General features: G+C 38.3%; 1 protein-coding gene across 4 annotated transcripts in view; it reads right to left on the bottom strand.

The window, feature by feature from the left end:
• Window positions 1-1,582: 1,582 nt before the first annotated feature.
• Window positions 1,583-27,056, bottom strand: part of PDE4B (phosphodiesterase 4B) — a 432,241-nt gene continuing 406,767 nt past the window's right edge. For all 4 annotated transcript variants that reach the window (XM_063107070.1, XM_063107071.1, XM_063107072.1 and 1 more), the window contains 9 exons: window positions 19,104-19,197; window positions 13,306-13,484; window positions 12,088-12,186; window positions 11,779-11,943; window positions 9,686-9,785; window positions 7,528-7,682; window positions 7,310-7,432; window positions 6,409-6,591; window positions 1,583-3,564 (listed from right to left, as the gene is read on the bottom strand). In XM_063107070.1, coding sequence (XP_062963140.1) covers window positions 3,199-3,564; window positions 6,409-6,591; window positions 7,310-7,432; window positions 7,528-7,682; window positions 9,686-9,785; window positions 11,779-11,943; window positions 12,088-12,186; window positions 13,306-13,484; window positions 19,104-19,197 — 1,464 coding nt within the window. In that variant the 3' untranslated portion in view covers window positions 1,583-3,198. The remainder of the gene's footprint in view (window positions 3,565-6,408; window positions 6,592-7,309; window positions 7,433-7,527; window positions 7,683-9,685; window positions 9,786-11,778; window positions 11,944-12,087; window positions 12,187-13,305; window positions 13,485-19,103; window positions 19,198-27,056) is intronic.

The raw sequence follows: 27,056 nt of genomic DNA, 5'->3' as shown, positions 1-27,056 counted from the left end.
GCAACAGAAAGCCAAGCATGGTTCCCTGTTCTGGAGCAGTTTTTCTGTATGCCACCTGCACATTACAATCACCTGGGGAGAACTTAAAAAATCTGATGCCCAGGGCTCCACCCAGGACCAATTCAATCAGAAATCTCAAGAAGAGGATGGGGGCCAAACGTGAGCATTATAAAAAACATTCACTCCTCTAGTAATTCTCATTTGCAGCAAGGATTAAGTACCACTTGTCAGTAGAAAACAGGCCTGCAAATAGTTCTAAATATTTACAGTTTCTAGGCATTATGGAAGTCATACCTTTGGCTATTGTAACCAATCCACTTTTGTCACTCAGTCTGTAGAAGTTCAGAGATGGTGAGGTGCAATCAGAAGGCCAGGACGGTGGAAAGTGCTAGAAATATTAGCTTTGCAACCAGTAGGCAAGCTGCTCCTGCAATGTTGGCTCATATTTTCTTGTCTTTATAAAAAAACACAGTCATTTCAGCTTGAGTGGAGTTCTTCTAGAGCAGACCCTCTTACTGATTTACAGACCACTTCCCCGCGGTTAAATTACCATGGGCCACCACTGATTTTTTTATGCAGCCTTCCCACAACACGCACATGCTCACACACACACGTGCACACATACACACACACTTCTGAGGATAAATTATTTTTAAATGCTGACCTTAAGATTTCAACAAAGCATTTAAATATTTTGCTTATGATATTTAAACAGTTCTTCCCAGAATGAAAAACATAACCGTATGATCAACAAGAGACTTCATGGATCATTGAGAAGACCATGAGTGTCCACTGTGCACTGTGGGTTGTGGTTTAAGATGACTCTTTGGACCTCAGATTCTTCATGTGTCAAATAAATCAATGAGACCATCTGACCACATTACGCTAATGTTCTATGATTCTGTGATTCACTTTTCTAGTGGAACCAGCCAAGTGGGGATTCCCTTTATTTATCTAGTAGATTGAACTGTTCAGATTCTTAAATGATAGATGGAAATGGTTTGAGATGAACAAAAGTGGTTTTGTTTGTTTTCCTTCACCAACCCCCTTCCCGCACCGTTGAGTTAGGTGAACAGCTGCTAAGAAAAAAGTAAAAAGTTCCAAGCTAGGGGACTTTTTGGACACAGATTCTGAAACTTTAGTTGTGATGTTGGCCCGGCAAAGTGGTTGGCTTTCTTTGTGGGGTATGGTAGGAGAGAAGAGAAAAAAAGATCTTTTTATATGTCAGAACTAACCACACAATAACTGGGCCTACAGTCTAATCTAATCATGCTTTTGTTTATTCACCTCATATAAAAGTCTCTTAATAATGCATTTGAGCACAATATATAATAATATTATAACATACATTGTGAGAAACTTTTGAAAACAATAAAATGTCCACCTGGAACAGTGCAGTGTTTATAGACATACAGACCCATCGGTCATGCACACCTGTGCTATTTTTTTTAACTACTGAGTTACAATGCTGAACTGAAAGCATGAAACGTATTTTACAAACTGAAACTGACACCAGTAAGAGGCCTAACAAGTGTTATCAGAAGAAGCTTCACATTTGCATAATTTACTACATCAGTTCACATTTTATTATAAAAATTCACATTGCTTTATTGTTTTCTTTTGTTAAGTTTTTGGAACACAACATTCCTGCTTAACGGCAGGCAGGAGGCTAGCTCTTCAAAGTCAGTAGTTTGGGAACATTCCGAAGAATCATCTGTGAGCAAATGTAGTGTTGTTTTTCGAACCAAAGCCACAATTATAGTAGAACCCAGTTATAACCCAACTCATGCGAACACAGATTTGGATAGAACATGGGTTAAAAACTACTTCCCACTGCCCCCTACCCCCTATCAAACTATACAAAAGTAAAAGCTCAGTATAAACCATTTGGTATCTAATGTGAGAATCCTGTTTCCAAAACCGGTTCATAAAGGGGTTGTGCAGTATTAGCAACTCAGACAGGGAAAGGGCAGACCCTCTGAACTAAAGCCCAACCCTGTCCTCACTGCCCAGGGGGCCATATGTCTCTCTCAAGCGATGTTTGGGTTATATAATACACAATACAAAATGTTACAAGAAAAAGTTGCAACTCTTAGGCAGAGTTTTCTACACAAATTTAACACCACCATTAACAGGCAATGTTAGATATATAAATTAATAACTTACAAAACATTACATTATATACATTAAGTAATAAATACAAGGTTATAAACAGGAACGGAGGTGTTAGCGCAGAAGGCAGTGCAAGAGAAAGATGGCAGCATTAAAGTGAAAATAGCGTAATTGAGTGAAGAGAGGAGGAAGAGAAGAGGACAGGGGACCGTGCAACTCCCAGGGGCATAGGGGGTCTAGGCACAGCAGGGCACACTGCCTTAGTAAGCAGAGCTTTACATAGACTGTTATGGTGAACAACACAACTGCTTCTTCCTACCCCCTAGTGTGTTCAACTTTATTCTGTTAACAGCAAAAAAGTGAAACTCTAGAGGAGAAAAAATACTGTTCTAAGCAGGCAAACAGATTAGTTATAAGGGCAATTGTGGAGGTGGATTGGACAATAGGAAGGAAGCAGAATGTGGTTAGAAGTGTATCCTTTCTGTCTGTTTGCAAAAGTAAGGGCAGTAAAGGGAAACATATTGCCCAAGAAAGAAGGAAGACCATTTTCTTTCCTTTTTTTTTAAACCAGAAAGAGTCAAAAAAGTTTATGTCAACTTTGAATGCTTATTTGTAGAGAAGTTGATACTAAATTCTAGGTATTCAACAGGCATCTTAAAGACGTGAAAATGTTTTACAAAAAAGGCACACAGGTTGGCAGACAAAGGGACAGATGAGCAGATTTATAAATGAAGTTATTAGTAAGTTTAGTCACTAGCAGGGACAGGATCCCGAAACTTAGTGCAGAAAAATCTCTCAGTTTTGTGTCTTCCGTTTTCAAGCCACTTAGCTGTGATCGGAACTGGCCTCCAGTACCACATAGAGCGTCAGCTCTCTATCAAGCTTGCAAGCAAGGCAAGTCAACCGTGGAATTTCCTGAGCTGTTATTTGCTTCATGGTCTTGCATTCTGGCTCCAAACTCAAGTAACTGGAAAGGCCAGGTGGCCTTTGTCCCATGCAGAAGTCGGCCTCCATGGTGGGCTGGCCCTACCACACAGCTGGCATGCTTGTCAAGGTGGAATGTTCATCTCCACATGGAGAGGGAGATTATGTGTCGACCGTGGACTTGTCTTCTGTCACAGTGTCTATGTCAGTCTCTTCCAGGGAATCCCTATTCTCTGGATCGATCACACAAAGGGTCTTTGTGCTGCTGAAATAGTTGTGGCCCTCTCCTTCCTTTTCAGGTCCTTCAGAATCCTCCTCTTCAAGGGTCAGTTCAAACTGGAACTTTTCTATCAGACCCTGGCAGTCTCTGTTCTGTTCATCCAGTGGTGGGGAGGGACTCTGGGGTATCATGCTCTGATACCAGTTCCTGTTATCTTCTAATGTATCCAGAATGTCCTGAGCATCGGGCTGCACCAGATCTGCCCAGGTCTCCCACAGTGGGTGGACAATGTAGTCAATAAAACCAACCTAGAGAAAAATGAGATTATATATCTGTTATTGTGATAGGCCCTTGAAAACCAAACAAGCTGTCCTGATTTCCATGCAAAGAGAGAGCAATAACAATCCCAGAGAGATCAATAATAATGGATTCTATTATTTGAGCACTTACTGTATAGTAGGTTCTGCAGTGAATGCAACAGATGTGTTACCTCTCTTAATCCTGCAAAGGAAGTATTGCTGTCTGCCATTTACGAAGAAGGAAACTAAGACTCATTGAGATTAAATACCTTATCAGAGGTTATAGAATTATGAAATGGTGGAGCTGGGACTTAATCCCAGCTTCGTATGATTCCAAAGACTATGTTCATCCCACTACAATGGATTGTTTTTCCTTTGACGTGTGCCAGGTAAAAAGTCTGGATGTAACCCTGGATGGGAATAACTTTGTCACTACTTGGATCCTGTGAGTCATCCTCTGAAGAAGGAAGCCCCAGTTCTAACGTCTTCTGAATCAACATTCTTTCTCTGATGACTTTAAACTATGCCACTGGTTCGAAATGATGGGGATCTTGCCCCTGACTACTCTGGAATTCCTCAAGTTCAGTGGGATGCTTTTGGCTTCTAGAGGAGTTCGATAAAACACTTGAAAATACTTCAAGCCCCTAAACAAACAAATATCCTCCGTGCGGACATGTCTGCAATTGTTTTGGATCCATAGGGCACACCGTCATTTCCATCAGGAGAAAGAAGGGAAAATAAAAACAATTAAGCAGTTCCTTTTGCTGGTGTTCCCGTGAATAAATAAGCAGCTTATGGCTCTGTTATGGTTTACACAGGGGCTATGCATCCTGCATGAGCTAGCTATGTGGCCTTATGCTGACCTCTGCATTGTCGGACAAACAGGAAACACTGGGGGTGGGAGCAGGTAGAGAGAGAATAGGCTCTAGTTGAATGAGGGAATGGAATTCCCCTGTCATGGCTGGAGAGCTGGAGAGATGCTGGGTTGGGATTCAGGGGGAGATGGACAAGGGCACCCATGGAACACTATATAGCTATCTTTCCACACTACTGGAAACTTTCCTTTATTAACATTTTTGTTTTACTAACATATTTTGCCAGTCATTTAACACATCCAAGCTGTACTATATATAAGAACCTTGGACATATGTGACTCTGTCTTTTATATATATATAAAATTCTCTCTGGTGCTTTTCTAGCCTTAGCAAACAAGATTCACACCAAAGTCAGGGCATCTCTGATCTGCACTGGTTGTAAGAACTTGGCTTTGAGGATGATTCAAATATTTCTCTGGCTTCCACCACTCTTTTTCCCTCCTTTTTACTTTTATATGTGTGCTTAAAAGACTTTAGAGACTATTTTCAAGGTGTTTTCAAGGGACCAAAATTACAAGCTAAAGGCAATGGAGGAAATTGCATACACTCAACACAGTTGCGATCATTTGTTTTTCTTCTGCTAAGAAATGCTTAGGACTTTTCTCGAAAGGTAGCCACTAGTTGCTTATTTCCTCCGTCATGAGATGAAAGAGCTCTACAAATCTTAACAGCACCTAGTCAAGAGCTTTATTGCCAGACCAATCAGACAATGTCCAAAAGAGTCCATCTGTAGGAAACACCATGGTTGAACAACGCCTTGGCAACAGGAAGACCTGTGCACAGCAATGGACAATAAAGAGCTTTGGGTGGAAGACAGCTGGGCCACTATGGGACTGGTGGACTGGACCAAAAAGACAGCTTCTTCACCTGACATGCTGGGGAAATACCTGCTTTATCTATCTCACAAGGCTGTATGGGGGTTCAAAAAAGACAATGTATGGAAAAAAGGTGTGGGAAACCACACAGAACATCATATAAATATAAAACATCACTGTTGTTAATAAAAGGGTGTTATTTCTCTTTATTTATATCTTATTACAGTTAAAGCTTTAGGGCATTTGAATCGGACCTGATTAATTTGATGCCATCTTGCATTTTTATAACATATTAGACTTTAGAGCACTTTCACCGATTTTAAACGCACTTAGTTGGGTTTCTCTAAGAAGAAAAAAATAATAACTGCAATGGAACTGTACATTGACATCACAAATATATGCAAATTTGGAGGTTGCAGGTAGTGAGGAAAGAGGATAGATACTAATAAAAGACACTCCAAATGTTTTTGTGATGAAGACGCTGGACAGCCTATGAAACACATTGTCATCCACGACCACGTGGCTCAGCCTATTTTTTTGTCCTGAAAGAAGTGACATTTCAGTGGGCCCTGAAACCCCCGTGCCTCCAGAGTACTGTCCCCTGTCCTCAGCACACAGAGAATGTGTAGCTTTGGACACAACCAGAAAATGTCAGCTTGTTCCCAAAGGCGTGGAGGCAACCTTGGACGGGGACACTGGACAGGGCTTTGACTGTGAGGTAAAAATAGATAACCTCTGGTGGTGGCAGCAGGGTGCTTGATTATGGAGAGATAACAAGAACAGGGTACTGGAAACAAGGATGAGGAGTAGAGCTCCTGTGTGAAGGCAGAGCTAGGAAAAATCTGGAGGGATGGGATGTTGGTCACAGCAGCATTCAGGTTCAATTAGCTGAATTTGCTAAGGTCACAGACAACTATCTAAATGGTTTGGGGATACACAGTCCAAACTTTGATGGGTTTCCGATGGCTGCTTTATCCCCTCCCTGTGAAATCAAGAGTAACGGAAAAGGCAAATGAGTCATGAAGATAATGGAACTACATGTGTAGTTGCTTCCTTATCATTGCACATGCATGTATGCTGTTAATAGAAAGGAACTAGGTAGAACCCTCTGGTTCTACAATCAGTAGAGCCCACAAAAACTTTGAAAATCTCCTATTAGATACCTGGGATTTTTCCACCGAAGCTGTGTGTTTATCACACATTGGGCTAATCTCCATTCCCCTCTCCCGCTCTTTGTCTCCCTGCTGGAAAAATTCCTCCATGATGCGGTCTGTCCACTGCCGATACAATTCCAAAGACTTGGTGGGGTTGCTCAGGTCTGCACAGTGTACCATGTTGCGAAGGACCTGAAATCATCAAGTTTTTGAAGTTCCATAAAATTAGGTGTAAATATTGCCAGAACATCTCATCCCTCTTATACTAGTACACTTGGTACCAAACCCGAGAACATTTTAGGTGCATTATAATTATGGTGGGTGCACCAAAAAAAGCAATATTCCAGTGGTGCTGGCCAGGGTTGGTTATTTACCATTAAAGAGTCTCAAAGGGGAAAATGTGTGTCTTCTTAGACTGACATTCACTGAATTTAAAAACTGAAAGGGACATTAGAGGTCAGATTCTGCTATCGTTTCCTTTCCTCAGTTTGGAAAGAATGCAAGGAATTACTCAAAGTTGATGTCTTCATATTTTCCACTCATGGAAAGACGAGACCAGATGATGGCAATTTGTATAACCAAAACAGACCTAACAAACTTCAAGTCTATGAGATTTATATTCAAACATGAGCTTTTGGGAGCAACAGTCATGGGTGTCCTACTACAAACAGATTTTGCAATTTATTTTTAGAACTAAGCAATTCAATAAATAGGGTTAAGCTTTTCCTCATAAATTAGAGAACTAACTTGAATGTCCATTTTCCTTAGCTTGTTCCTAAAATAAGCCCAAAGCTGTCATAGGAGCCTAGGACATGAAACTAACTGAATTTATGTTTGTTTTCTTTTTCTAATTGTTGTTTGGTTTAGTTTGGTTTGGCTTTGTGTTAAATCAAAGGCTTTTTTCAAATACCTGTATACGATCAGTATAGTTGTCCAGGAGAAGAACGCCTGAACTTGTAACTTTCTTTGTTTCTACCATTGTCTTCAGGTCTGCAAGCAGGCTCATATGTTTGGACATATCAGTTGCTAACACCTTAGGTAAAAAGAAAATTAAAACTCTTAATAAATTCAGTCTATCAGACAGAATGGCAAAAGTAAGTGAGGCACGTAGAAAGGCTGAGGTCTCACCATGTCAATAACCATTTTCCTGAGTGTCTGACGCTGCTTCTTGGTGAGATTCTGGAAGATGTCACAGTGTTCTTCTTGCAGTAGTTTGAAACCCACAGCAAGGTGATGGTTTTCCAACACAGATTCATCATTATACATCAAAGCAAGTTCTGAATCTAACAAACAAGAAAACACAATGACTTAACAAAAGCGGATATGATTCAAATGCTGGCATTATCTCAATGAAATCAGATCTAGTTCTCTCTAAATTATTTCAAGAAACACCATCCACATGTCATTTCCTCTTCGTCTCTCTACAAACAGCTTCTAAGAAAAAAATGCTTCTAGTAAATATCGGTTCATAAGTTTTCTCTTTAAACTTCCTTGTAGCTTAAAATCCTTTTTCTCCTTCCATATCTCAACAAAGAAGTTTACATTAGGTAAGGGAATTTCTGAGCAGCTAAATCCTATTTTTATCTCAGTTTGTAATTTCCTTTATGTCTTCACACATTTTGTTCTTTGGAAAACAATCAAATGAAAATGCCACTAACATTTATCAAATGTATTAAAATTTTCAATCTTTTTTATATGTTGTCCAATCTCTAGCAATTATAAGCTTCAGATTTTCAAAGAAGATAATGAAAGGTGTAAAATTTTGTTTTACCCTAATAATGAAGCTTTGGGGAGCTTTCAATAAATATGATAACTAAACATTAGCAATTTTTTGAAACAATCCTGATGTCAAATTTTCTGTCTTCTGGTTCTCTACACCACAAACTGCACTATCTGGATCTCTAAACTACAGCTCCCAGCTTGCCTTTTATGCTACAGACTCATAGACATCTTCTGTTAGACAGAGATCTGCATTTGGGAATATGATCATAAAACTTATGAAACCACATCTTCCTTTAATGAAGAATAACAGCCAAGTGATGGTGATATGTTACTAATTGCAGGTGCTGTTACTTATGCATCATTATTTTAATGGTGTGCTGTGAATTACAGCCTCAGAAAGGGTAGTGGGCTCTATGAAGTTCTTGAAGCACTCGTTCTGTTCACACTATGGTCATGAATCTGCAAGCAAGTTTTATATGCTGTAGTGCTATAGGTGGCTGTGGCAGAAAGACCATTTTTTCTGTGTGAAGCTCACTTGCCTATAGATGGATTAATTGATGGCACCATACCAGGCCAGCTAATATAATCCAGGCAGATAAGTAGCACTGAAAATTTATGTTCTTTCAATAGAAGAATGAGGTAAAAGAAACAGTGTACCTCCTACCTAGATCACAGAGATATTCTGATGATGAGGGACAAGGACTGATGACAAGCACTTTTTTACAGTAAATAGATCAAACAACATTTCTGTAAAACCATTCAGCACTTGATGCTAATCACGACCACAATGGGATAACCAATATTTTCAGAAGGAAAAGTACTTAGATTTTCAGCACTTACAGATAGATAGATAAATAGATATAGATAGATAGATTTTCAACATCAACTGAAAGAATGAATGAATGTTTATTAGCATGAAAACCAAATATTTAGAGCATGACAGAAGCTTTGAGTAAGGCTCAGGATCCTAAGGCTGGACCCCCCCTGAAGGTCACTGAGGTCACTCTCCCCGTTACAGACCAATCCACAATCAAACCTATGCAGTTGGAAGAGAATGTGTGCAACTTTTAATGACCCTTCCTTCTGACTTGTGGCAATCCATTCCAGTGGTCTTTTGGGGAATCTTTTTTCTGCTTGGAGGTTGCCGTGCTCAGATGCAACATTTGTGCCTGCTTCCCCGGTAGAGAGGGACACTAGTGGGTTACCACGCTCTGTGTGAGAGCTCTGCATAAAACCGAAAGTCGTTATCACACGATGCCCAAGCCTCTCTCTGTCCTTACTGGATAATTCCACCTCGGTTATTCTTTCCTTACATATTGTATTTTCCAAACTTTGAGTACTTTTTATGGCTCTCCCCTGACCCTCTCCAAGTTCTCCATGTAACTCAAACATTGTGTTGCCAGACTGGACACAGTATCCAGGAAAGGCCTGACCAGTTTGAGAGGAATGGAAGGATTACCTCATCATTACCCTTGTGATTATCCATAATGAAAACATTAGGAGGAAAAAAATGAAGCAGTGAGTCATACAGTTATCTGGATGAGTGTTCTAGTGGTGAACTCACTTGTGTTGATGAGAAACTGATTGGAGACTCCAGGATGATCAACGTCATGGATGGCAGCTGCAAAAATGGCAGCCAGGATCTCCAAATCTGTGAAGACGGCCTGGGAAGCAAAATGAGCACATTGAACTCCATATCCAATTTGCCTGTCCTGCTCGTTCAAGTTTCATTTTAAAGTATCCCATTTCATTCTTGTTGGGAGAGGGATCATTGGTTTGTATAATATCTCAATATGCTAATTTAATTCGATGTAGATTCTACTCATGATCATAAGGTCTCTGATGTGAAAGGAATGATGGCCAGAGCTGATTCCCATACCCAGGCCTGCAGGCTGAGGTTTGGAAGGCTTTAACACAATGCTCATGGGGTGTGTAAACACCTGATGTCTGTTCCTTGGATCACTGGGACAGCAGCATGGTGCTTAAGCAACACAAGCACACACAAGTCAAAGAAACGAGTCAGACGGGCTCTGCTCTGGGATATACAAGGATACTTTAAAAACCTTGTGGAAAAATAGAATTAAAGGAGAATACCAATCTTTCCATGAACTTTTTGAAGGCCCCTCGTAATGACCTTCATATGCCGTCAGGGTTTAGTAACTTGGGGGAAAAAGGCCAAATTCCAGATTCGTAAGATAAGCAATAAATTATTTTCCAAAGCTAAATTTATAGTGTAGTCACATATATTCATTAATTAATTTATTCAATGCATGTCCACTAAATGTTTACTATGGGCAAGCTTTGAGTATATTCCTAAGAAGTGAAACCTAACACCCCACTGCTCAACTCCTTCATGCCACGTCATGAAGGCTTCTCTGTCCCCACCCATGCACAATGCTTCAAGTCTAGTATGATTTAAAATATACTTTTATTATAAATTAATTTTGATATAAATTGCTGCTGATTCTAGAGCCAAAATGTCTTTCCTCATCTTTTGTGATTACTTAAATCATCTGGTCCTTCAAATGCCAGCTCAGTTTCTTCCTCTCCCATAAAGACAAATTCCTTTACTCAAGGACACGCAGAACTCTCCCTTCCCTAAAAGTTTGTGGCACTCACGGCCAATTTCTCTCTACACAGTAGGTATCCTATCAATAACAGTGTATAGTTGATAAATAGGGTTGACTCACTCTATGATACTTATACAGAGTATAAAAATAACACTGTTTCTTTCCGTCACGGAGATCAAACACCCTTAGCTCCATCTCACTTTCCCAGGTCTTCTTGTATTTCTTTTCATAGAATATATGAGAATGAAACCCAAGCAATAGAGTTGTGGTCAGTTTAATCTTTCTTCACTTCCCAAATTGAGTCTGCAAAGGTGGAGCTGGATAGGGCTTGGTCAGTCCCTTTCTGTAGTGGGCCAGCACATTTTGGAAGGACCTGACTACCATTTGAATCTGTCAAGTCAGAGCATGGCCTGCTGGGCCCATTGCAGATTACACTGGTATATACAAATGCATCTATGAGGAAAGGAGGCACAGATACCTCCTCAGGTCTTGTCTGGCAAGATGGAACACCATTCCTCCTTGCCTCAGCATTATTAATTTCTCTGTTCCAGATTTTCAGTTACTTTTTCTTCAACCCATAGAATGAGTTTTATAAATACTTAGAAGAATAAGCCTAAATATGATTGTTCCTGATAGGAACTATACAGAACATTTTACTTTATATTCCTGTGATATCCTGCACAGTACCTGAGATGATGTTGGTCAGTTCAGATCAGAACATGCATATTGAAGATATACTATATACCAGACACTGAATAAGACATTTTGATATATATTGTATCCCTTACTAGGAATAGAATGAAGAATAAGTCATGGTCCCTGTCCTGAAGAGCCTGTTAATTGCTTGATAATTAAATAGTTTTCAACTGTGAGAGATGTAAAAGAAAGGTTACTCTGATATTAGAAAGCAAAAGTAGAAATGTCATACATTTTTATAAACAATCCAATTGATGGATACTATACATAATAAAAAATCAGTTCAAATATGCGGGGTCATCCAATTACATTATTTTGGTAAATATACCACAAAATGAATGGTAATTTTAAAAGAGGACGGGAAGGTATGCAAAACATCATATCTACTCACATCTAGTGCTGGCGTCGAGAGAAGAACATGGGTTGACTGGGCTACGTCAGCAGCATGCAGGCTGTTATGATAGGCCACGTCCGAGTGGTAATGGTCTTCTAAAGTCATCATGTAGGTTACAAATGTGTCAGATGAGATTTTGAAGGTCTTTAGGAGGTCTCTTTCCTATGTAGTAAAATGGATCAGAACATCAATATGTGGGTGTCGAAAAGTGGAGGAAGGTTAAATGAGAAAAGTAAACTGAGATTGAAAAAAAAATCATAAGGAGCCATCCCATTGGATAACCAACATTTGCTCCTGTTTACTAACCTGGAATATAGCATACATGATGCATGTTAGGGGCCTATTGTGTGAATATCCAGCCACATTGAAGATGTTAAGGCCCCATTTGTTCAGGTCTTCCAGTTCCTGTAATCAAAATTAGAGGAATTTAGGAATGAGGACAGTTTTGTTAGCACTCCTCATTTGGTTTATTGATATTTTGAACAATGCCTGCATACATCTTTAGAATGTCTATTAGAGTGCTCTAGGTGCATGAAAAGCTGAAAACGGAAGGCCTAAGTGGTTGAGTGTCCTATTCACAATAGCTACAAATTTCTGCACATCTTTTTTTTCAGAAAAGGAAGAATATGCATCTATTTATAAATTTAGTTACTGACCTTTATTTGCCATGCATCAGACCTCAACCAATGTTGCTTTCAAAGGTAGCCACAAATGAGTAGAGATCACTCTAGCCCCATTTCCCTGTGTCTCCCTTCGCTGCTCTCTGGCCCATGAGTAACAGCTAAAAAACAGTCTCGGGAAACTCCTCTGCCCTATGGTTGTCATCACGGAGAGCCAGGTCAGGGAGACTCAGTTGTCAGAATGTGCATAAGTCAACCCCAATTTAATGAAAAGGTCATGAAGAATGCCATTCACAAATTATAGGGCTCATGGACGAAACATCATTCAGCACTGTGTTGTGGAATTGAAATTCAAGGATTATATGATTTAAGGAGCAATTTATTCCATTCTTAATTACTGCCCACAGTAAGAGATTCAGGCTGTCCCCAGAGGCTTGGCCCAATGTTTAGTGAACCTCATTCTAGTGACAGGTTCAGAAGGTCTCACTGAGTGCTCATTCGCACACAGTTAGCTAATTTCATGTTCTCACGAGGCTGAGAGGACCCCAGCAACCACTCTGCATGGCCTTGTAGAGAATGTATGAATTCCTTCTACGGTTTCTTCCATTCATGAAGTTTGGGCTTAAGAGTCAGTGCTTTCAATGTCAGCTTGGATATTCCCAGTGTCCCTTCAGGATTCTCCATTCATGAGGAACTGTTCACTTACTAACCCAACTCAGGACAAAAAATGATCCCTTGGCATGGAAGATGGACCTTCAATCAGGTGCCCCAGCAAAGGACAAAGAAGCCACATCAGCTTCTTGATCAAAAAATTTAACACAGCAAAAGTGATCCTTCCTATTTTCTAAATGGTATGCTATGGGTGTATGTCTGCCGCAATGACACAAACCCAGCCCATACACACCTTGGCCAGGTGATCTTCATTTTCTGTGTTGACTCCAAAGCGTGAGATGCTTGTATTGTTCAAGCTTGAACTATGCATCAGTTTTTTCACTCCACTTATTTGTGTCATGAGCTGCTGCTTTTTCTTTTTCTCCCTGTCTTTCTGGGTGGGAGATGGAATCTCCACATCGTTCTGCTTGTCTATAGCACACAAAAGAATGTGTTTTTAGCATATGTTTCACCAGTGAGAATTCACTGCAATATTCAAAACAACTCTAACTACCTGTAATGGAATCTTATAAAAGACTCTCATAACACTATCTCACTGGGATCTCCAGGATAATTGTGTAAAGTGGGTGAGGAAAATATGATAATTTGTTACTCCATGTTATTGCTAAGCAAACTGATGGCCAGAAAAGCTAAGCAACTTGTCCAAGCGGCAGAGACGAAACACAAGCCCAAACCTTCTATTTTCAATGTAATTTAGGAGAATTACACATATATTTTCAAGGTGGAGCATCAATATTTATATGTAGATTGTAAAGTGAGTAACATGTATTTATATAATAGCAATGATCATTAGCCAAACTCAGGTTAATAAAAACAGGTTTCATGTTCTGCTCATTTTATTATATTTTCATTTGTTTTTTTAATTTAAAAAATCGATATGACTTTAGCTGGGTTCAGTTTAAATGAACAGTATATACAGGGGTACTTCAAAAAGTCCACAGAAAAATAGAATTAAAAGGTAATACAAATCTTTCCATGAACGCTTCGACGTACTCTTATATGTTAGAAAAATAAGTATTCATAATCTTCAAATAATTACTAAAGTTTTGGTTATTACCATTTGAGGTTTAGAGGAAGACTATAATTTCAGTTTTATTTCATGCTTTGTGTCTTTTAATTTTACAACAAATAATAACAAGGCCTCTCATTTGTAATAGACATTACACTTATTAACATATTTATGCTTATTAAATATTTAAGATCATTTTATTTAATATTTTTAAAACTTCTGTTGCAACAAGGTAATAGCAGAGCTGGATTAGTGAAAAAAGACGTCTACCTGCTTGTGGAAGCTCTTCCCTTTATATCATGCTGTTAAAAATTTCAGCAATCTAATATTCTATTTCACTTCTATTTCACCAGGGGAATGTATCCTAAATACTTCTGAAAAATGCATTAACTCTTTCAGGCTACAAGGATGGCAATGAGTACACAGAGGCAATAATTTATTAAATTTCTTAATCACTACTTACACCCTGTGGCTGAAAGAGTTAACACAGCTTTCAAAAGTGTCTACATTTATCTCTGCTTGCTACAGTGAAAATTAGTACAAAGACAACTTCTCCATTTGAAAATGACATGCTTCCAGATGGCACACTGGGATCTATCTAGACTATTTGCTTCCAGACTCTTGCAGATGATGACATAGTCACATGTTCTCCCCAGAGACTTCTGCCTGCTCACAGACCCCCATGGACACTTCATCAAAGCAAAGCAAGCACAGCAAGACAGTACCAGCTTCATGTACACCTTGCCACCAGGCTGGAGGGCTGGAGCCAGGGTATTCTCAGTCCCTAGCACCCAACTATTATCTCTAGGTGCCCACAATCTCCTATCCTCATAATCCTATGACTTTTGCTTAGGGAGGAATTTTAGTGGTCATCTCAATTAGTTCAGGGGTTTCCAACCTAGTCGAGTATCAGAAGCACCCAGGAAACTTTCAAAAAACACAATTGATGAGCCCCACCCAGTCCTACTGAATCTGTATTTTTTCAAAGGTTCCCAAGTGACTTGAATGATTAGAGCCAGGTCTGAGAATCAGTAATGATCCCACACTCTCATTTTTCACATGAAGTCAGCAACTCGCCCAAGCTCAAAGGGCAATTTATTTAACAGATATTTATTTTGCAATTACTTTGTTCCAGACAGTGATTTAATAGCATAGAACCTAGGCCTTGAGGTTCCTGTTAAAAATCTCTTTCCTGCCACACAATTTCTGGCATAAAAACTACATATTATATTATTTTTGAAATTACTTTTCTCCCTGTCACTTCACTCCTAATAATTACTACCTTTTGCTAAAATGAAAGACCACAATAGTCCCTGCCTTTCCCAACCACTATTCTTCCCATCTGGTTCAAAGAGACTGTTAGATTCTCCTGTGCCACTGCAGATATAACCATCTCTAGTGGGACTAGCAGCTTTTTCCTTTTGTTTAATTAAAGATTCCCTGCAACAGTAATTGAGCTGAACCACCACTGTGTCTGGAACATTGCAATAAAGAAGACCATTATTCACACACAGAGTGTGCCAATTTGACATTAATGGGTGTTTCCCTATGAAAGCACTGGAACAACTGATAGGTTTCCCTATTCTTAATTTCCTCTGTTAAATGCTTAGCCAGCATAGTGTGGAAATACCCTGAAATACAGACTCAAACAATCACAATAAACAATTAGTGAATTTACATTTATAAAATGGCCGGAATACAATGGGGCAACAGTTGGCCAGTAGAAAACTAACAGAAAACAAATTTTAAAAATGGTCTCATCTAAACTCATAATTTGAGGTGCTTTTCTTGCTGGATAGATCACAGCATTTAATCATGCAAAATTCCTAAACTCTTTTCTCACATCTTGAAAATCCTAAGCTCTAGCATTTGCTAAGTAGGGGATTTAAAAGTATGATTTCTCCCTGTCTGTAAAAACATTAACTAAATTATAAAAGAATATCTAAAAATGTTGCTTTATTTATGCGCCCTACACCTAGGTCCTGTTTTATTTCCCCTGAAGTTAGATACTTCTGTTTCCTCTTGTACTGGCAACCTGGACCCATTATTATATAATAGCACCTCTAAGTGGTAAATTGGTAAATGGTCTATTGCCCGCCTTTCTGCCGTCTACCTGGACACCATCTTTCTAGATGGGAACAACACAAGTTTCACAGATCCCTGGATTAAGGAATTTCTCTCCTTCCTGGGTGACACTTTTTAACATTCAATGACTCTTACTAACATATTTTTCTTTAAATGTAACTTTTCATTTTGTGCTCACAGAGATGGTTGCCATGTTCTTATAAGAGCCTTTTATATTACTGGAAACTGGTAATAAACATATTTTATTTTTAGGTCCAACAATCCTGATTTCTAAAGATTATTTCCCAAATAATACAAGTCTATATATTACTTAAATGCCCTTAAATGTGATTTTCTTCTATATGTCTGAGTCCCTAACAGCCTTCTCTCCCAGCTGAAGGAGTGACATCATATTTAGATCTAGAAGCCAAGAGATCTAGGTCCTAGTCCTGGCTCAAGGATATATTTGCCAAGTAACCTTGGTCAAGTTACTTCATCCCTCTGGACCCCAGTTTTCTCTCTCGTAAAATAAAGGAATAGAATTCTGGGGCTATTGAGATTCCTTGCAGATCTGACAGTTTCTGAAGAAGGCTTCATGGTCTTCCAGGAACACTCAACCATGCTCACAAGGTCAGACTGAGCATCCCGTGTCCTGCATTTGCAATCTGGAAAAAAGCTTTGTTTGTTTGTCTTTTAAGATTGTCAAATTGCAAGCCCAGGGTTCATCATAGAGAATCCAGGTTGCCAGGAATGTTTTAGCAAAACTGATAAACTCAGTCCACATCAAATCACAGAATGTTGGAGTTGGAAGGGATTTGGGATGTCATCTATTCCAGTGCTCCCATTTTACAGGTGAGGCAACTGATGCATCTTTTGTTTATATGATAGTTTTTTTTCTCTCCCTATATTTTCCCGTGAACATTTAAAATTCTTTTCTGCCTGTCTAGTTTGTTTGATGGGGCTTACCACACACACTCAAACACATATACACACTCACACACACCACACTCCTAACACTGAGTCTGTAAGGATTGAGATTCTAATAACCTTCCTCAACAATTTGTTCTTGATAATTTAATTTTTTGAATACAGAGAAGCCAAATGATTGATTTTTCTCAAGAGATGTGCCTAAGTAGCAAATAGAATATTCAAGAAAGTGTTGACATTTGCCTGCTCTTGATATACAAAGTGTTCAGACTGAGAGCTCATCTCTATTATCTAATCATCTTCCTTTCCTGAACAACTAGATGATAATTAGTATACTAAAATATTCTTGTTGTCCTTGGTAAGCAGATATTGAAAGTGACTAAATGAAGAGAACTGCTTAGGTCCAGCCTCAGAGACTTCACGTAGCCTCAATTCTAGTAGTTAAGAATCTCTTTTGAGAAGATAGACAAGCCCTGGCATTTTAAAACACAATGTTTACGAAAACAAAAATGCGTTCTTCTTGCACTTATTGATTTTATTCTTCTCTCCCAGAGCCATTAACCTATAAAAACGTCCATAAAACAATGCCCAACTTATGAAAAATAATCGGGTGTTACACTGAACAGGATATATATAAGATGGTCAGTGACAGATCCCTGTCTTCAACGGGAGAAGTGGGGAGGAAGGGAGAAGAATGTGTTTGCTGTTCAGTTAGATTCGAGCCACCTCTGGGAGCTAGGATGTATGAAAAAGTCTTTTCCTTTGTTCTCTGACAAAGGTTGTTGCAATTGCAGCTGGAGAAAACTGGGTGCCACAGACACCCACATTCTAGAAACGGTTAGAATGGCACTTGTTAATTGTGCTGGGTGACCATCGGCTGCAGAGTAAAGCAGTGAGCTTCGTACTAGGCTGCTCAGAGAGAAAGCTCATTGATCTGCTGATAGCAGCAACTGCTCTGGTGTAGATAAATAAGATTGATTTTAAAAAATAAAACCAGAAGTAGTATGTATTTCCCTAGGCATCAAGACAAATACAGATTGATTTAATGATATGTGGCTATGCCAAAAAGAGGAGAAGGTGTGATGTTCAGCTGTAAGAATGGGTCATTTCCCTGGAAAATGAAGTTTTATAAACAAGTATAATTCAGCAGTAATTGTAAATTGACAGAATCAGAATCTACATGCTACTCATTTACTTTAAAGATTTGTAGATTCTGTAGGTCTTATTAAATCGAAATAGTCCAAATGTGTTCAATCTACAATAGAATTGCCCTTAAGCCTGAGATCAGAAATCCCTAATAATCAAACAGGATGCAGGACAGTAGTTGAAAATCATTCATGCAAACCTTCTCGGTCAGTGTCATGTGTTAAACATCAGCAATGTAACAACAGAGAATAATAGATAAAGGATAAGATTGAGAAGATAATGGTGCTGCATGCAGAAGACAAAATCTTTCAGAGATATGAAAATCCCCCCCACACTTATCTTTAAGAAATAACTTATCAAAGCAATAATCAAATTATTTTCAAAGCTTATTCTCATCGACCCAATCACTATAGAATTTTTCCTGAACCATATCCCTTACAAAGCACCTTATGGGAAGCCTTTTGCTCAAAGTCCAGTTATTGGAAGAATTTAAAAAATACCATGTCAGAGGATCCAATGGACCTGTCTCTAAGGTTTTGGTGATTGAACCTCCCCCTGCCCACTCTCCCTACTTCAGAGGTCCTGGAAGAGATGAAATTGAGCAGCTATAGAAGGGGTGACCTGAGGTCCATATAGTCAACCCATGATAACGTTTTGTCTTTGATTTTTGATGTGTATTTTCATTCTTTCTTTCTTTTTTTTAACATCATCTTCCTGCTCATTTTTCCTCCTCAAAGACTGGCCTAGTTCTTATTTTATATGCATTCATTTTTCTATGACTTAATCCCTTTATAAATTCACATTGGGATATCCTTGATGGGTTGCAGAAATTAATGCTGCAAAACCTCAGTTACGGGACAAGTTTTTAGCAGTTAATGTCTTACCTAAGAAAGTATTTGAAATGTATTCCGACACCTGGTTCCCTGATCGGCTCATCTCTGAGAGGTGTGTCAGCTCCCGGTTCAGCATTCTTTTGAACTGTTTATGAAAAACAAAATTGTATTAACCACCTAAAAAAGAGCAAATTATCACTTTAAATGCTTCCAACTTTACTGCCTAGGAACCACGAGACTGCATGAGCAGATACCATTAGATAAATGATACTGTTTCTACAAAATATAATACCCCTTTAATTTGAAATTATTCCAACATCACCTTAGGAACAAAGGTTTTCTTAGGATTTCTTAGAATTAACATCTGATTTATTTTGAAGTTGTAAACACAAGAAAAGGACTTTTAATAGAGGTCAAGATAATTTCACCTGAAAATGTGACTACTTTAAAAAATATATTTATCAGAAATTAAAATATAATTTGTGTGAAAAATTTAAGAGAAAATGAAATAAAAAAGAAGAATCCTTTAAAAATGGAGTTTAATAAGAAGAACAGGATTAAAATACAGCACAGTATATTTAAATACAATGTAGTATAACATGCCCTTATTTCACAATAAGAAGCCCCAGTGAGTTAAAGGAACACAAATCAATACAGATGTCTCCCACTCCACAGAAAACATAAAGATGTAAATGTTTCACATTCTATCAAAGACAAATAACACAATCAAATTAACCCACCTTGATGTAACCCCAAGATACAGATAACAAATAGTTTGCCTCAGGCATTTTGGATATCTCTCCTTGACACAATCCACAAATCCCTCTGAAAGAATTCACAGTTCTGAGAGAGCAATCCCGAAAGGATCAGGAAAGCCCTGCAGATCCAGTGGTAAAATAATCAAAACTTAGAAAAGACAAAGCCTCCAAAATTTATGGCATTTCCTGATCCAAACAAAGCCCATCTTCGCACTCCATTCCTGCAAGAAGCCTATGCTCCCTGTTATTTCCTGGCAGAAGAGAGTAAAGAAGAGAGTAATTGCACGAAGGAGCAAGAGCCTGTCCAAATGTATTCAGCTGGATGGTTTGAAGCACTTATGAATTATGAATAGTCCTGGTGGCCGAAGGGGTTTCCACTCTAGATTAGTCCTGCTCAGCTGAACTCTGCAAGGAAGGAGAAATTCTTCTTTCCTGAGGAGATGCCAGACTGGGAAACACAGCCATCTTTCAAAAAGGAGATTAAAATGGAGGAAACCCCATGAATATTTAAGTAAATCTGAAGTCGGTACCCTCCCCCATTTCAACTAGGTGTTCCTTAACCCTCTCTTTCCACTGCAGACCAGCACTCTGCAGATGCAGCTGCTGCACAAAGCTCAGCCACTCTCATTGTTTCAAAGCGATGGTGCATTTGATTAATTTACTTTCTGAACATGTCAAGAAAAAAACTGAAAAAGATTAGAACTGTGTTTTCAGACTAGGCTTTAATATAGACAAATTTTTTAAAGTAGATTTTTGGAGGGTTATTTGCCCACCAACAGTGTGCCGATGTATTTAGCTTTCTTTCACAATGAAATAAATGGAATGAAATTAATTTATTTCATTTGAGAAGTACTTCATAAGCAGCATGCAATTTTCTGCCCTTCATCAGCTCATTAATATTCACATTCGGTTGCATTTGACAAATGAATTAAACTCATTTAACCTCTTGATTTAGGATCTAGAGCATGTTAAGAGATAAAAGATACCATTTGCTGAATGAATGGTGAATTATTTGGGGTTATGAGTGGCTATGCTTGTTTGGTATTTGGGGGTTACATTTTCTAATTCTTCTAATTCATGTTAGAAATAGGAGTTAAATTAAGTTTTACTTTATTTTAGCAACCCAGGGCATGCTGAGAAAGTCATTCCTTTCCCATAGGCTTCTCTCTTTCTCTTTCTCTCTTCTTGTTGTCAGCATTATAGCACAGGCAGGAAGAAAGTCTAAGACTAGAATCCTACTGCATTGGAATTCCCTACCCAGGCCCAGCCTACACCTCTCCCTCCCAGGAGTACACGTACAGCATGTTGAAGAAATAGCAAAGCACAACGGCAACAGCCCCAACTTGTAATTGGCTCTTTCTTGTGAGGCATTCCCCTTTCAAATGAGCATCCTGCACCTGACATAGCTTCACTTCAAGCACCCAAGCCTGGAGTCGGACCATTGCCTATGCCCAGGAGACCTGGCCTTTTGAGGTGAAGCCAGTGCAAGTCAATATTGCTGCTTGCTGGCTCACTACACTATTCACTGTCCTCAAAGAGGCACAATCACCGTCTTTCTGGGTAATCTGCTTGTGCATGTGTTTTCCCATGATACAATATGTTAGTAACCAAGGATCGCTGAATCAATTAAAAGCTAGGGTGTTTTACTTATTGAACCTCTGAGCGATTTTGAACTCCAGGTGAATTGCATAAATCCTAAGATATTTATTTTTTAACACATAACTGCTGAGTCACAATGGCCTCTCATTTTTAGCCCTCAAAAGACAGGCATTTACATTGAAGACTTAGAAACCGGAAAAGACAGGTTTATGTGCTCTGATTGATCAACTGAATATTGGCAAAGAAGCAAACTTTATTTACTTGGACCATTGTAAAAATATTTTGTAAGAAGCTTAGAGACATGATTCCTTCCATAATTTTCTCTGCACTAGGCTTAGCCAAATGTAACATCCAATCATCGTCATTTTGGTTCATTTGGTCTCTCTGAAATACTTGGGAATATTTTGGAGTCGATCAGGTTTGTACTAGTACAATAATGCCATTTTATCATACATTCAACAAATATTTATTGAATACTTAAAATGGCCAGGAAAAGCAGTGAAGACACAGTAGTGAAAAAGACAAATGAACAAACAAAAACTCTTCTCACGCTTTTAGTCAGCTTCCATTCTAGTAGAAATAGTCAGATATATTAGGGCGCCCTGGTTAACCACAAGAGTTAACAGTCTGGAGAGGGTGGAGCCAGTTCTTATTAACCATATTGGCCACTCAGTTCAAAAGAGAGGAGCAGGTAGAAATTGAATCATAAAAGGCTAGAAGAGGAAAGATTTTTCTCCTTATTTTCTTTCTGTAGACTCTCATTGTTACAGAACCCTGTGGGATACATTGTCAATTGGTCCCAATGTGGGAGCAGGGAAGTCTCTCAGCTACAGAGCTGAGAATAAACCAAAGTCCTCACCTTTCTTGCATGGCTTACAGAAGCGGTCAGTGTACTCAAGAATTAACAGATGAATACCCCCTCCCTCCTCCCAGTGCCTAAACTATTTCTCCTATGAGCATTTGGCTATGGGCACGGCAATGACACCAGAAAAAACAAAACCATCTTAAGGCAACCATAAAACACACAACATGATGAAGTACACAAATGGAGGTCATTCGGTGTCAGAAACTGACCCAGTCCTTTAAATGTTGCTTAGCAACAACGGATGGTTTTCCTCCTCAGTAAGGGAGGGACCAACCACAATGACTAAGACAATCATTGCTCTCATCAAAAAGCACTTATGAAGGGCACTCTTCTGTTGGGCTCTGTACAAACTAAGGAAGGCAGACATGGCTTTCAAGGAGCAGATAGGGGTATCTTCTACATTCTAGTAATGTAGAGTCCAATTAGTAAGATTAGTGTTGGCCTGTGTGATGAGACACATCAAGGAATGGAGTGGATATGAATCACATTCAAGGTTAAGGCTGAGGAGACAGTGGAGGAGCTCGGCTTACTTGGGCTCTCAGCATCTGACTCCCATGTGAGAGTTGTTTCTGGTGAGCCAGAGGCAGCCATGACGTACTAGATGAATCTTGACTCTCCTTCTCAGCTCACGCTAATAGTCTTGTGAAGTCACTTCACCTCCCATATGTAAAATGAGAATGATGCAAGATTTTAGGATGTCAACCTCTCAGCCCTATCTTTTCATATTCTATCATAAATTTTGTGCAGCCTTCTATAGTTGGGACAGGTTATTTATCAGCAACCAATACTTCCCAGAAAACAAAACCCCCTCTACACTACTGAGAAAAACAACCCAAATTAGAAATGCTTCAGTCCGTAAGAATAAGTCACTAGCAAAGGAAGAGAAGTATTTATCATCCCTCAGAGTTTTATAGTCTAAGATTTTTGAAGTCTCCCTGTCTATTTATCACATTAGATGTTTAGTCCAGATAAGAAGGTAAAATAGCTATGTCCCAAGGAGTTACAGAATTGAGAGGGAATGAACATTATCTACTTTATCAAATGCAGTGGAGAAACACGCAAACAGGAGCACACTATTTCAATGATAAATGTGTATCTATTGTCTAATGGACACGGATTCTATTTTTCTGTTAAGAATCTACCTTCACAAGAAAACCCTGTTAGAGCCTACCTAGAAATAATGTCCCCAGAGGAAATGGCCAAAGCCCTTTTTCAACACAGACAAGCAAAGTTTGTGAATGAACTCTTAGAAACACAAATTCCTTCAGTGCTTCCTTAAGCTTATGCCCAACACTAGATTCATAAACACTGCTAGAAATTGCAGTTATTTTTTGAAAAGAGAAGAAAATATAATTTTCTATAAAAATAATTTATTATTTGCCTAGCATATACCTTTCCTATAAAATCATCTGTAATTTTTCTGAATAGACTTCCTTTAATAGTAAGGAGTTATTTAAAACACAGAGAATATATAGCAAAAGCTGAAATTCAATTACTTGTGATACGAACATTTTGCTTGATGGCTTCAATTTTTCTTTAGTTTCAATGCTACATACAGATTATTTTTTCTGAGCCGGTTTCTTCTGAAGTGGTGAAATGCTTCATATTTCTAAATTTCTCATCAGAGGACTATTTTGAGCTTTATGCATAGATCCACAGGCAAGCTAGGTAATATCTGGTAATGAGTTCTTAGTTACACAGAAGGGGTAGACTAGAGTTATTTCATGGTCTTCCCAAATCTAAAATTGGGGGATTTTATGTTTTCAATAATAAAACAATTGAGAAGAGTAATAATACTGGAGCTATTATCAAGCACATGAAAAAGCTACTTTTAAAACTCATCTAAGCTTTTTAGGAGTGACCTGGAAATCACTTAGGAATAAGTCCTAAGTGACGAAAAATTTCTTTAGCCTATTGAAGACTAGATAAAACAAACACTTTCCTCTCACTGATAACCTCAGGATGAAGTCAATAGGAGAAAATCATAAGGACGGGGAAAAAAAAAGGTGCCACAGAGAGGAAGACAGCCCCAATCATTACCCTTGTGGGTGGCCATCCACGCAGGAGCCCAGCTGTGAGACAGGCGCCTTATTGTGTGGCATCTTCCTGTTTTTGCAGAATGAAACAACTGCCAGAGTCATTAAAGTCACAATGATTTTATTAGGGACTAACTTTTGACTCATATTTTATACTTTGTTAGTCATAACTTAATAAGAATTCCCGGGCATCAGGAAAGCGGAGGGGCTGAAAATCCTCTTGAAATCACAGAATGCTAGTAGTGGCAGAGAGACACTGCAGGGACACAATTTAGTGAGAAATGAAGTAAGGACAGCCTGTCTCCATCTCAGCTCTGGCACTAACCAAACGTGTAATCTTGGGTAAGATGAATTAACTTCTTAGGGTTCGGTTTCATTAGCTGTGGGCACAGTTTTTTTAGTTGTAAAATGACTAATTTCCAAGGTCCTTTTGACTTAAAAAAATTGCTTCTTACATATCCCTATTTTGCATGGGAAGAAATGAAGATACAAAGAAGTGAAGAAGTGAAGGACTTTGATTCCTAAATACCACTCTCTTTGCAAATCTGACCTTAAAAGAAAAAAGAAAAAAAACTGAACAGGGATATAGTGTACTTTCTCTAAAACCCTTTTCTAAACTCACAATTTCCACAATTCTTAACATTTTAGATTATCTAATAAAGTGCTCTTCATCTCTTTCCTCCTTTCTGTCTTTCCCTGTAAGTTCATTCATTTGAAACTTGATGTCCATTTTCTTTAACGACATGCTTTTCTTATTTGAGGAGCAAGTTAAGTTGAACTGAGTGAATTGGTAACAGGGTAAAAGAAAAACTAATGCACATGCTATTGGCCATTAACATCTATTCAACCAGAGACTACAGTTCTATGATGGGTCATCTTAGCAAACAGGTTCTGCCATACTGTATCTGGAGAAAACCTCTGGTCTATCAGGGAACATAGTGAAGTCATTCTCACTAACCATGGGCCCAATCAGAAAGAAACTCTTCTAAATATATTAGAATTGAGTGATTCTCTTCTTAACCCAATGATGTAGTAATTCATTATAAATAAGTATCTAATGAAAAGCAAGCTGAATATCTCTACTATAATTCTGCAACAAAATATTGGCATCTATGATGAAGCAAAATAGAATGAATTCCATTGCTGGTTAAGGGACAAATATCTGCTCAAGTGACATATTAAAAGGCAAAGTAGGGACAAACTATCAGTGATTTCATATGTAGAGATGAAATAAATCAAAATAATTTGAATACAACTGCTCTACAACTTGAGACTAGGTCTTGAACAGCCCCCCAAACCATTAGGTATTTCTCCTACCTATTGCCTTTGCTGCTGTCCATATTTCTTAGATTTTATAAAAACTTTTCAAGAGGAGATATGACACACATTATTGGAACACTAAAAATTTGACCTTTCCTAGACTCAAAGTAATTCCCTTAAGAATGTTTATAGAAATTTCTCATGATCTAACATTCCCTTATCTCTAAAAGTTGCTGCAGTGATACAATTAGACAAAAGCCACCATAACTATTTATACCTAAAGACTGATATCACTATGCATTTTTAAGCTATATATATGTGTGTGTGTGTTTCCATACATATGTTTCCACATATATAGAGCTGCCAGACTTAGCAAAGAAAAACTCAGGACACCCAGTTAAATTTGAAATTCAGATAAACTACACTTTTTTTTTTAGTATAAGTACATTCCAGATATTGTATGCCCAAATGTCTCATAAACAGATTAAATTTCAAAGCCATACACTCATCATAATGTGTCAGGTTTAGAGGCACTAAATATTTTTTGATAATTAAAATTTTTCAAGCTCATTATTATTGATAGAGGCCTTTCCTTCTGGTGAGAAACACAGGAAGACCTGCAACTGCTCCTGGATCATCACAATTTCATTTTATGTACTTGATCCCTCCCTTTTAATTTGTCTGCTAATAGAGAGAGACCAAAAAAAGGTACTTTGGCAGATTTTGGGTGCTGGCCTGATAATTAAACAAAGTAGAGGCCTTTTCAATGGATGTCAAAAATCACCACAGCAAATGAGAAAAATCAAGGTACATTTGTTTACTCTTTTATTTTTCCATACAAGTCTTTCTGTGCAGGCATAATGGCTAATATTTAACCATAAGCTTCCAGAGCCAATCATAAGGACAAAGAATATTACTAAATGATTCTAAACAGGTGACTAAGATTTCCCTTGAAACATTTCACAGACAGAAGCTCTACAACTTAATGTATTTTTAAAAATTAGAAATCTTACCATGGATTACACCCATGGACCATCCAGTCTAGTCTCCTCTCCTGACTAGTGGAAAGCAAGACATGCTTCAGTACCTTCATGTTTGACTTGAAAGCAATTACACAGAAAAAGGAAACCACTACCCAAATATTCTATTTTCTTTTCACAACCATATGTATTGATCATGATTCTTAAAGAACTGATTTTCATTTTCAGTCTATAACATCTCTTGGGTTGTTTTAAATCCTGAATAATTAAAATTTCCAATATTTTTGTAAATACAAAAATCTGCCATAGCTTGTTTTTTTGAGATTACTACTCTACCCCTTTAAAAATACCATGTGGCATATATTGTATTTAATATTAATTATATCGATTTTATCAACTATTGACTTTCACATATCACTTGAAATAAAAGACGAGGTGCATCAAAACCTGCCTTGAGAATCATTGCTTCTGGATTAGCAGTTTCCTAGGGCTGGAACAGCCCATTA

The sequence above is a fragment of the Cynocephalus volans genome, chromosome 8, assembly GCF_027409185.1.
Source record: "Cynocephalus volans isolate mCynVol1 chromosome 8, mCynVol1.pri, whole genome shotgun sequence".
Classification (NCBI taxonomy): Eukaryota; Metazoa; Chordata; class Mammalia; order Dermoptera; family Cynocephalidae; genus Cynocephalus; species Cynocephalus volans.
The sequence above is the reverse complement of the archived record's forward strand: the minus strand, read 5'-3'. Positions and strand labels throughout refer to the sequence as shown.